At 39.1% G+C, this 12495-nt stretch overlaps 1 protein-coding gene across 3 annotated transcripts; it reads right to left on the bottom strand.

Annotated features, from left to right (window-relative positions):
- Window positions 1–924: 924 nt before the first annotated feature.
- On the bottom strand, window positions 925–8327 carry rnaset2 (ribonuclease T2). Of its 3 annotated transcripts, none has more exons than XM_076110048.1 (10): window positions 8193–8327; window positions 7352–7424; window positions 7192–7246; window positions 4455–4510; window positions 4177–4234; window positions 3776–3840; window positions 3064–3177; window positions 2796–2841; window positions 2562–2636; window positions 925–2389 (listed from the first exon to the last, which is right to left on the bottom strand). In XM_076110048.1, exons 2-10 carry the CDS (start codon window positions 7420–7422, stop codon window positions 2195–2197), a joined length of 735 nt encoding a protein of 244 aa, XP_075966163.1. In that variant the 5' UTR covers window positions 7423–7424; window positions 8193–8327; the 3' UTR covers window positions 925–2194. The 3 variants fall into 3 exon arrangements, with proteins under 3 accessions (XP_075966163.1, XP_075966164.1, XP_075966165.1); XM_076110049.1 differs by having other exon boundaries at window positions 7192–7262; window positions 8193–8308; XM_076110050.1 differs by lacking the exon at window positions 7192–7246 and having other exon boundaries at window positions 8193–8309.
- Between the last annotated feature and the right edge of the window lie 4168 nt (window positions 8328–12495).

The raw sequence follows: 12495 nt of genomic DNA on the forward strand, positions 1-12495 counted from the left end.
AGAGACTGAATAAAAAATGATGACAAATAGCAGTGTAAACATAGACTATAAGCAGCATACCAGTAGATGTCTTTGGAAAATACTGTGGCTCAGATTCAGCGACATTACATTAGAATTTAATTTGAGGACAGCAATCAATGTTACAATCCATAATGACGACAGAAGGGAAGCAATCACAGTGTACATCGTGATCTGGTTGATCACTGGGCATGTGTGTGTGTGTGTGTGTGTGTGTGTGTGTGTAGGTACATGGATCTGTCACATCAGCAGCTTTGCAGAACTGCAGTGTTGCATAACCAGAGAGAAAGAGAGAGAGAGGGGGGGGGGGGGGGGGGGGGGTGGAGTGAGGTCAGGTCTGCTGTTCTACCTGGGTCAAGTGTCTAGCCCATGTGGGCTTTAATTTATTTCTAAAATAACATCTTCTTTATTTAGTCAGAGTAATTCGCCATCAAATGCTTAAGCTGTGATCCTCAAACTTGTGGTTTGACAGGATTTGGACCACATTTAGAATACAGCTGGCCCATAGTTTTAAGGCATTTTAGCACTATTGAAAATGTAATCAGATGTGTCCAGTCAATCTGCTGTGATGTCTTGTGGGAGGAGATTCAGGATTATGGACTGGTGTCTTTGTCCCGGGAGGATTAAGGCTCTGTAAGGAGATCACAACATTAATATTCATACCCACTGAGTAGATGTGGAGAGATAGAAAGACTGGCATAGTGATATACTATTCTACATTATACTGCATGCATAGAAAGATAGACAGGTTAAGTTGCACCTTAAAACCAAACTGACTCATGCCACCACTGTTCTCTATGTCCATTCACAGGTTGCCTTCACTCTCTATCACATAGATTAAACATGCACATAGACACACCTTAATCAATATTGAATGTCACATAATAACTCACAAACGACTTGATGTGTAGATTGACTTGATATCCAATATTTTATTGACATTTAAAAAATTACCTTTCAGCTTAAAGAGAATTTATTTATCTATGCACAAAAACAGCAATTGTCAAACGGCGTCAATAGAAACAAGTAATTGTAAAAATCTGCTGGGATTAGGTAGTGTTCACTAGATCATTTGGTACATCCTTGTGAAACAGGTATTTCATCTGTACGGTGCAGGCCTAGAGCATATGTGACAAAAATGGTGTATAAATCAACTTGTGTTTAGTGTGGCTCGTGAGGTTTCCATGGCAAAGTACTTGGGTATTTGGACTCATATTTACTAAAACAGAGCGCTGTAGCATTTACTCATTACACCACATACTATATTTCATTTAGTCTATACATTGGTTCAATGGTTTTAAGTTCACAAATGTGACCAACAGTCATTTATTAGCAACATGGACAAACCTAACCATTAAATACTGGCCTATGTACTTGGTTCATATTCTTCAGAAGGTAGGTAATGATAACTCCCACTAGTTCATAATGCCTGAAAGCTGTGGATGTTATTGCAATGCAGCAGTGTTTGTTTAAAAATGGTGGGCCCTTGCCCCCGAAAGCCCTTACAGATATACATATATTACCCAATAGTATTTGTGCAGTGAATTAACAAAAGAGAACACCAGCTAATGTTATGTATTGTATGAATGTAATCATCATAATGTAGCTAAACATCAGCCCCGCAAAAAAAGAGATGCCATTTAATAGATGGCACATAAGCACACAGATGTGATATAAAATATGGCCAGATGTTACAAGATATGCAACTCATTTGCCAACAAGATACAGTACATAAACTGCCTGACCTGAACTCACGATGCACCCTTTTGAGCAATGGAAATAAACATGCCGTGCACTATATCGGATTCACGTACGAGCAAGCGTCAGGATGGGACATAATTCCATTAAAGCACTACGTAGTAGTGGAGTGTGTGTCCTGGTCTTTGTAGGATATAAAAAGAGCAATGCACTTAAAGGAGATTTTGTTTTCAAGTACCTGTCACAGCCAGAATTTTCACACAGTTCAAAATGTTTTCAGGCTGCACTGATTGTGTGAGGGTATCTTTGACATTTGTCATTAAAATGTATTATGTTCATTGTCATTCCTGAGCAAAATGTAATTATGATTAAGTCAGTGTGCGCACATGCTAAATCACAGTGCAGTTTTAGTTTTTATGTCTTTGTTAAAGTAGGGTTGTAATGTGCTGTTGCGTTTCAGTTTGCACATGTGTGTGTTCTATGAAGGAGGTGGGTAGTAAACTGGCATATCATGGTCACACACACTGAACCCAGATGCCTTGTCATCAGCAATGAGATTGTGCCAGTCTCCCTTAGACATCTTCTCCGTGGTAAACTGTTTCTCACAGTCCATGAGGGTGAAGTCAGGGTTGAAACAGATCTCAATCTGCCCCAAAATCTGGACATCAGCGTTCTGTGAAACACAAAAACACACATTTTAACACTCTATCAGACTGTCAGCTGACATTTGAAACACAGCTTAAATGCACCGATACCTGACAGAACAATGCATTTCTGTAAAGTAGGACCATGCAAAACACCCAACAGCAAAACATAATTTCATTATCTGAATGAAATGGTTCTACCTTTGATGGATGGACACATTGGATCTTAGGTTTGACGTTGTAGAAGTTCTCTATGACTCCTTCAATTTGTGAAAGCTACACCCAGACACATTAGGAAGAGAAGAGGCAATCTTATTATTACGAGGCACTTTATTCCTAACATAACAAATATTTAAGATTCTGATAGACCATACAAATTATACATATATACACACACACACACACAATGTAATGTTAAAATATAAATATACCTACTTTGTAATATGTTTCTGAAGGGATAATGTCAAACTTCTTCAGGATGCTACAATAACAGAAACTCAGATTTATATTTGAGGCGTTTATACTTTCATCCAGAGTGACTTTAAAATAAGCATACAACAGTAGTTGGGATTCTGTGAACTACTCTGTGGACAGCAAACATCTGCAGGGTTAACATTGATCGGTACCATCAAGACAATACAAAGAACTAGAAACATTCTGTCAGAGGAAAGAAGTGTGTGCATGTGCCCGTGTGAGGGTGTACCTGTCCAAATCCAACTTGTGGTACAGTTCCAGTGCCTTGCTGAAGTACTTATGTTGACTATTCAGAGAAGCTGCTTTGGCTGCACATGTACCATGTTTGTGCCACTCATACTTCCTGTTGAAACAAACAAGCATGTATAGGTTTTACAATAATTGTGTACAAAGTAATGCCAGGAGTACAGTACATGATAATGACAATCTCAATGCTTAATATTTATGACTAGACTCCACAAAACTCTGAATATGATCCTGTGCTCAGAGCTGGTTAACAATACATATCTGACAGTCTATAAATGCATGAAGCAGCATTTTAAAGTGTATTCCCAGATTTATAGAGAGATTGGATATACTTTATAATAACTGTGCAGTAGAGTACCAAGAAGGCAGGTAGGCTGTATATTGCTGTCAGAGAAAACAAATGGAAGTAAATGCCTGTAGTATTTAGAGGCCATGTGAAATTTGTGGCAGTGTACGGTGGACTAAAGTACATCAATCTCCAGTACTACAATCAGCAATATTATACAGTAATACAGTAGTTATTATCACCATGTCAATTACTTGCATATCCAAATACATAATAGACAAATGCAAGATAATAATAATGTGGTAGTGACACAGTAATATAGTCTATAAAACTAGAACATACCAGACTAAAGAAAGTCTCAGACAGATTGACAGACAGAAGAGAATGTAAGGATTGATTGATATAATACCAGAATGAAGCAGACGAGGGGTTAAGCAAGTCAGGCCAACTCTTCTTCATGTCTGGAAGCAGGTCCTGAGAAAACACACCCAAAAACAGATTTGTTTTATCCATCAGTATACCAGCTGAAGAAAAGGAGAATAACGTCATTCATTTACCCTCCCAAATTAGTAATGCCAAATTAGACTGTCTCCGTTTGGTGTGCTTTAGATTAAAAGAGCTTTTCATTCAGCTTTCTGAAGAGTATGAAGTACTCTCCCGCTTCTTCTTTGTCCTGCCAATTGACATCAGTGCAACCGTTGTCTGTTTTTCTTGATGAATTAAAAAGGACTGTTTTACAGAAAGAATATATTAATTACTTGGATTTTACACCCAGTTATAACGACACACTGAGCCTGAACAGTGTTGTACCTCTATTTGAGAAGAGTTGAAATGCCACGATGAATTGCAGTCGATCCCTTTATCTGGCCTGGAAAACAGTTAAGATTCACAATGTTAGATATCTCACTTGCCCACTCATTCGCAGAGAGAGAAAAGTAGTAAAAACAGGAATTACAACCAGGCAACAATGACTTATTCATGACATTTTCAGACAGGACATTTACTCGTAACAGGTAGTTGTTAACATCTGCCATGCTGATAATGAAAATAGGACGCTCTTATCTGATTCAAACCAAACATAAACATACCAAAGTCCATGTAGTGTCCAGTAGCTGATGTTGGGATGACAAACTGGATGTTCCATCTGAAATGTATACAACATTTTTATTGTTATTCCATCTGGATTCATAAACCTAACACTTCATTATGTTATTGGTATAATTGAAATGAGCACAAAGCAAGTTTTGGAGAGCAGCTACTCGGGCTGCAATTAATGATTATTTCTGTTAGTGATTCATTTGTATTATTCTTGGATGAACCGTTTCATTGTGAGACATGAAATGAACAATAACTCCAACCCTTTAAACAAACAGTATGCCCTTAAAATAGATAAAGTTCTACATTTTCCCAGTAAGGAAACTCGCACTGTCGAGTGAAACTGCAGCAACGTTGCGGTTAAGAATCTACACGTACAGTTGTGTGAAAAAGTGTTTGCCCCCTTCCTGATTTCTTATTTTTTTGCATGTTTGTCACACTTAAATGTTTCAGATCATCAAACAAATTTAAATATTAGACAAAGATAACACAAGTAAACACAAAATGAAGTTTTTAAATGAAGGTTTTTATTATTAAGGGGAAAAAAAATCCAAACCTACATGGCCCTGTGTGAAAAAGTGATTGCCCCCCCCCCCCCCCTGTTAAAACATAAATGAACTGTGGTTTATCAAAGTAATTGAGATCTATCAGTCTGGAAAAGGTTACAAAGCCATTTCTAAAGCTTTGGGACTCCAGCCAGCGAACCACAGTGAGAGCCATTATCCACAAATGGCGAAAACATGGAACAGTGGTGAACCTTCCCAGGAGTGGCCGGCCGACCAAAATTACCCCAAGAGCGCAGCGACGACTCATCCAAGAGGTCACAAAAGCCCCCAGAACAACATCCAAAGAACTGCAGGCCTCACTTGCCTCAATTAAGGTCAGTGTTCATGACTCCACCGTAAGAAAGAGACTGGGCAAAAATGTCCTGCATGGCAGAGTTCCAAGACGAAAACCACTGCTGAGCAAAAAGAACATAAAGGCTCGTCTCAGTTTTGCCAGAAAACATCTTGATGATCCCTAAGACTTTTGGGAAAATACTCTGTGGACTGACGAGACAAAAGTTGAACTTTTTGGAAGGTGTATGTCCCATTACATCTGGCGTAAAAGTAACACGGCATTTCAGAAAAGGAACATCATACCAACAGTAAAATATGGTGGTGGTAGTGTGATGGTCTGGGGCTGTTTTGCTGCTTCAGGACCTGGAAGACTTGCTGTGGTAAATGGAACCATGAATTCTGCTGTCTACCAAAAAATCCTGAAGGAGAATGTCCGGCCATCTGTTCGTGACCTCAAGCTGAAGCGCACTTGGGTTCTGCAGCAGGACAATGATCCAAAACACACCAGCAAGTCCACCTCTGAATGGCTTAAGAAAAACAAAATGAAGACTTTGGAGTGGCCTAGTCAAAGTCCCGACCTGAATCCGATTGAGATGCTGTGGCATTACCTTAAAAAGGCGGTTCATGCTCGAAAACCCTCCAATGTGGCTGAATTACAACAATTCTGCAAAGATGAGTGGGCCAAAATTCCTCTACAGCGCTGTAAAAGACTCATTGCCAGTTATCGCAAACGCTTGATGGCAGTTGTTGCTGCTAAGGGTGGCCCAACCAGTTATTAGGTTTAGGGGGCAATCACTTTTGCACACAGGGCCATGTAGGTTTGGATTTTTTTCCCCCCTTAATAATAAAAACCTTCATTTAAAAACTGCATTTTGTTTACTTTTGTTATCTTTGTCTAATATTTAAATTTGTTTGATGATCTGAAACATTTAAGTGTGACAAACATGCAAAAAAATAAGAAATCAGGAAGGGGGCAAACACTTTTTCACACAACTGTACATCTCCTCGGTTGAGTCTTGGTATATTGCAATTATAAAACGTCTTAAAATTGCCTCGATAGAATCTCGTACTGAGAATTTTACTTTGTCAATCATTGAGCAAAATGAGATCCAGAGCAAATGAATGGCCAAACATTTGCCACCCTAAACATAAACGTGTCATACCAAGACCACAATCTTGCCAAACCTTCTGACGCACAACGAGGCACATGATACAAAACGCATAAAAAGGGATGTGTGTTTTGTATCGACACTTGGTTAAAACTGCATCTTCCTGTTGAAAAACCTCTTGCCTAATCAAACCAGATAGTTGACACACAGCCTGTCTCATGACTCAAACATAGAAATCACATGATATTCAGAGATTAAACGTTTACTCAGCTATACAGTATATAGGTAACATTCTTGGACAATATAAGAGAGAAACATTGCCTAAAGACATTGTCTGGGATACCATGTTATTTACCAGTTGAACACAAATAATGGCTAAATATTATCTGTACATACTTAGTTGTTGGATAAATATTATCTATCTATACTACCCTTTTACAACAGGTTTCATCTTTACTGGTGCACAAATGGATCTAAGCAGACACAGACATAGTACTTTGGCTGGGCCCACAGATACAGTTATGACTGGACTAAGGATGCTGCATGATTTGTGGGGATATTCACATCAATTTCCTTAGTCGGGAGCTAAACTTTACGATTATTCTGTCGTCACATAAATGCTGGACACAAAGCCTATGGCATTTTATACTGCATGTATTAGCCTAGTGGCCAGCGTCCTCCTCCTTCATTATTGCTCCTCTACTCTTGGTTCAAGTCATTTCCCGACAGAAGGCCACAGCTGAATTTAATCCTAGAATCAGTAAAGGCAGAAAGAAACTCACACTACAGAATGTGCTTGGCCAGTGGTGGGTCAGGATCAGTTTGGTCCAAATGTGTCTGAAATACATGCACACTTTAATTAATTAAAATAACAGCTAGTTCACTAGAGCATCCACCATCATATTCATCTACATGCACAGTGTATTATTGTGTTGTACTCACGGAGGTGAAATCACGAAGGCGGATGACAGGGCTGCTGCCAGGCCGAGCAGAAGAGGGGAGCAGAGCTTCATGTCTGAAAGAAGATGATGGATTTGTCAACAGCTGCTTTCATGCAGGACTCAGTATTGAACATGAACCCCAGGTTCCTCCGACATTCACATTATAACACGAACAACAACGTCCAGAGAGTAGAATTAATTAAATAAAACATGTGTGACTCTGGAGAATTCATGCATTCAAGTACAATTCTATAATAATGGATTTTGATTAAACTGTGTTACAGAAATTGTAGATGTTAGACAAGATTACGAAGCAAGAGAACCTGGCGCATGCGCAGAATGATAGTCCAAAACAGGTAAGTGCTGTATTAGACCTCATGTGACCACTTAATTAGACAATGAACACAGACCTTTAACACAGCAACCTCTCCCTCAAATACACAAACATTACATTACATGTTTGAAACGTATCCACACACATAACCAGGACCAGTTTAGATAACAGTATTATCAATCAGGCGAACAATTGATCTATCTAAAGATATATATATACTCAACTTGTGCTAACATGGGCTGTACACTGTCGCAACTCAGGCTGAAGTTCCCACTATCATAATGAAACAATGATCGGTGAAACATGCCCTGCTACGACCCACAAAGTCACTGTGCCAAAGACGGGCTACGTCCTAGAAACATGGCATCAATAATATCGTAAATTGAACGTTAAACTATTGTTTAAATAAACGAATCTTCAAACGTGAACAACGAGCGTAATACCGACTTCATGTTTAAACCAAACAACCCTTACATTTAAATACATATAATGTTTACATATGCCTCACCTTCTGCCGGATACGTGTGCAAAACAAATGTGTGGTGGTTACTTAAGTGTTGCGCAGGTCACCATGTAGAAAACTGTGCATTACACAGGACAGGGACTTGTGTTGTTGATGTCCCGCAGACGATTCACTGACGTGTGCGCCGTTGACGTCGTGCGTCGTCACGTGGTAGAGTGGTTGGGTTGGCTTGATTTGTGGTCCGGCCCGCGCCGGCGGGTCCATGTTCAGCAGGTTGGCTGATGTAACAGTGTACGATCGTCCCTTATATTGCACTCTTCTCATATACAGTACATTAATGATATATATATATATATATATATATATATATATATATATATATATATATATATATATATATATATATATATATATATTTATATATATATTTATATATATATATATATATTTATTTTTACAAGAAAGTATTACAGCAGCAAGCTCTGAGATATTGATCTACATTGAAGACAAATAATAAATATTAATGTTTTTTTTTCTAATTTACCAACTCAGATTTGACAGAATTGTCAGTTTTTATAACACAACTGCATTCTGATTAAGACAATTTTACAGATTTGAGAATACACCAGATTAAAAGTCTGATCAGCGTGCTTTGGCAACAGCATTTGTGAAATTTTACAGCTGTCTTCATAAAGAGTGTCAATGGAGAGTGTCAGTTTCACAATGTGTTCACCAAAAATGATTTACAGTAATTCATCTCTAGGCAGTATCAGGGTGTACATGCAGACACCCACACACACACACACACACACACACACACACACACACACACACACACACACACAGTATATGTATATTAGTGCTGTAACGGATTGTAAAACTCAGATCAGAGTTACGGATTGATCACAGATCTCTTTTGTTTTTGCCACCATCCCAAAACTTATTTCAACCGCTCTGAAGTCTGTAAACCATAAACAATTCTAAACATTTTCCTTTTACTTTGTTATTGTAATTCATGTTTTTTCTTCTTCATAAAAACACACAATTCAAATGATTAGGAAAGAAAAGATTGTATTTTTATCGATTAAAACAAATCTTGTTAGTAGTTTTAATGAAATTTTGCCACCTCATTAGTGGGGAGCCCTGGCTCACCAACGTCTCACTGTCAGCCAACAACATAATGTACTAAAAGTATCACTGGGCTGCGGTTACAGTGTCCTTGCACATGACCAACAGAGGGCTCTTTCGAGCTCAGACAGACGTCATTCCTCTTTTTGATTCTACGCCCTTGTTAACACATCACACACTCTCACCAAAGCCACCGTCCTGCCACTCTCTCACTCTTTTCTCAAGTGTAACTCCGTGTTTTCCCATCATTTGATTTTGCCTCAGATGTGAAATGTGTTTCACTGCTCCTCCACTGTGTCAGGAATAGTCTAGCTGTAACTGTAGCTATAGTTTTATAAATAGGCCCTGGGCAAAGTTCAGCATGCGACTCAGTGTCTCAAGATATTTCAGATGGAGAAAGATCTTACAGAGCGACTAAAATACTGGTTAAAGTGTAGCTAGAAAGATTCAAATCTATGTGTGAAACGACCATATACGGTGGATATATGCTGCAACATTGAATTTAAAATACATTTTCAGAGTTTTAAGGTGCATGCTCTATAAGCTCTGAAATGCTCTCTAACGTATGTTTTATAATTCGTCAACTATGCCATTATGGTATGGAAGAAATTAGAGTGAGCAGCCTTGTTGCAATGTGGTTCTTGAATGAGCTCACTGTCTTGCTGCCTATTCTAAAAATGCTGCTTGAAAATGTGGCAGTGCCCCCGTAACAGATGCTGTGCATTGTCTAGATCAGGTGATATACTTGAATAACCAGTTGATGAGCATCGGTTGTTGAGCTAACATCCCAGAAAACAGCAATTGGGCTAACTACTAAAATCAAACAGTTGACTGGTTGTGGTGGCCCTGAGTCTTGAAGGATACTGGTTATATATAGGCAGGCTCTCTTTCCTTATTAGGCCTCAGGGAAAGGCAGGTGGGGGTCGGTTGAAGGCGGGTGGTGGTTTTTGTTGGCCTGGTACTTGGTTTAGGCTGACTCCCGGTGGATTCAGGCTGTCAACCGAAGTCGCTGCAAAGGAAATCTCAAGGGGTAAGAAAGCTATAATTTCCTTCTCTCTTTTTTTTTTATTTCTATCACCTTTGTATCCTCAGCTTTGAGTCTACTCTTGTTTCAAACCCAAGTGCAGCTGGTGGGATTAGTGGGGTGGAGGAATTAGGGAAAGACCAAGAGATGTTGTTTGGCCCTAGCAAGTGCTGATGATACTCATAGTGATGAATGATGAATGATAATTATATGAAGTATGAAGGGTGTGCTGAAATTCAATCAGAATGAATTAGTTAACTACTGTTTTGAAGATAATTGCCTTGTTTGAGACAAAACAACAGTTCTCTTTGTGTTCATAGTTAGACTCTTAATTGGTTAAAATGGAGTCCCTCTGGAGAATAAAACTCGGTGGGGACACTTAGGACTGTTGCTTCAGTGCACAAATTGCTGGTGTGTAGTTCTGGGACTCATACCTTGTTGACTTTGTTTGATCTTAAAATAATGAACTTACAATACAAAGGAGCCATTATTATTCCATTGTATTACAATTGCCACTATTGAGCACACAGCAAGTGTTGGTATCCAAATAGCAACTGTTCAGAGGTTTTTACGGTGGTTGAGCGTTTCAGAGGTTTACTGTTGCAGGCGGCGTGGCTCGGGTGTCATTTGGCAGACATTTGTGCTGTTACAGTCTTGGCTGGACTGACAGAGGCAGAGGACAGCCAGTGAGGTGTAGGGCAGATGGGACTATAATATGACAAGTCTGCAGTGAAAACTTGCCTGAGGGCAGTTGAATTTAATGCTGATTTTCTTTGGAAGCACGTCTCCCTATGTCTGCAGCTTTCATTTAGATTTTGTGACACTGCTCTAGAGAGTGTTGCATGAATAAACTGTACTAACTCACAAGAGACAGTAGGGACTTAAGCTGGTTTGTTGTTCCTTGAGTAGGGTGAAGAACATTTTCTGTGATACATTAGTATTATTATGGAGCTCTTCTACTGCACAACAACATGATTCAACCAGGATTGCCTTTAGGGGTTGGGGGCATTATGATATCATGTATCTGATTGTCTGGCTGCTTGATTAGCGGTTTTAAGACATTAGAAGTGAGTAAAACATGGGTTAAGTGTTTCAGAGATGTGGTAAACAGGAATGTCTTTGCCATCGGAGCACGTCTCAGTAGCTTTCAGGGTGTGGTTGGCCAGGGAGAATCGCTTCATGTTTCATCTGTCCTTATTTCTGGTGAGGCAATTATGTTTGAATGCCGCTATGACTGCATGATGTCAAAGTTATGCTCTTGCGTTGGTATGTGTACTGTAAAACGTCTTATGTCAGACACACAACAACTTAAACTACCAGTGATACGTGTGTAGCAGTGGTTCTCTGGCTTTCTTTTTTTGTATCATCAGTTTTATTCATGCCATGTTATGTCTAAGTCTAGTTACCAGTGCAGGATGTGATGTGAATAATAGAAACGTCTTATGATAAGAGCTGTTTTGTAGAGCTCGCACTAAGTAACAAACCTCTCATATTTCATTTAGTAGTGTTTTATTCACTTGTGTTTAAAGTTGAAAATAACTGTATTCACGGTCCACCACTGTATATAAAACTGTAATGAATATACAACTGCTCATGCTGAATTTGGAGCTGTCAACGTAATGGAAAGTGCAGCTGTACTCAGTCAGTTACTGTTCATATACATCACTGGTCCAACAATAGACTACATCCATGCCTTTTCTTTATGTATGTACATGTGTGTCTTTAAATCAATATAATGTCACCTTGTCATTCCTAAAGCTGACAGTGAGACTGCTGTGTTTGTGTTTGACAGTGTTAACAAGTCTATGTGTCCAAATCCCAGGAGCGCCTTTCTTTTTCCAAGGGATGAGGCAGTTAACACAAATATATTTTCCACTTATCTTACATATTGTCGCAAAGCACCAAGACAGGACTCTGTTTCTAAAAGCCCCCAAATGTCCTGTTTGTGTTGTATTGCTGTTGTGTCTTAACCAGGTCTCCCCTAAAAATGAGAGCCTGTGTTTCAATGAGATTACCCGTATGAATAAAGGTTTAATAAAAAATACACGCTCCTCGGGATAATTAACAAACTCTGTCCTTCCTTTGGTTGTCTTCATGACAGCATCATTGAGTGCATCAACTTCCTGAAGTCACGATGACAGTCCTTTAGGGTTGGTAGCCCTTGTGTTTGTGTATGTTGGCGTCACTGTGTTGCTG

The sequence above is a fragment of the Anarhichas minor genome, unplaced genomic scaffold (genome assembly GCF_050575085.1).
Source record: "Anarhichas minor isolate MPS153535 unplaced genomic scaffold, ASM5057508v1 ptg000042l, whole genome shotgun sequence".
NCBI lineage: Eukaryota > Metazoa > Chordata > Actinopteri > Perciformes > Anarhichadidae > Anarhichas > Anarhichas minor.

Excerpts from the sequence above, each read along its gene's own strand:
- rnaset2 (XM_076110048.1), bottom strand. The coding sequence starts at position 7,422 with ATGAAGCTCTGCTCCCCTCTTCTGCTCGGCCTGGCAGCAGCCCTGTCA. Across the intron at positions 7,247-7,351 it reads GCCTTCGTGATTTCACCTCC|ACACATTTGGACCAAACTGA; the intron begins GTGAGTACAACA and ends CATGTATTTCAG. Across the intron at positions 3,178-3,775 it reads CCCTCGTCTGCTTCATTCTG|GAAGTATGAGTGGCACAAAC; the intron begins GTATTATATCAA and ends TTGTTTCAACAG.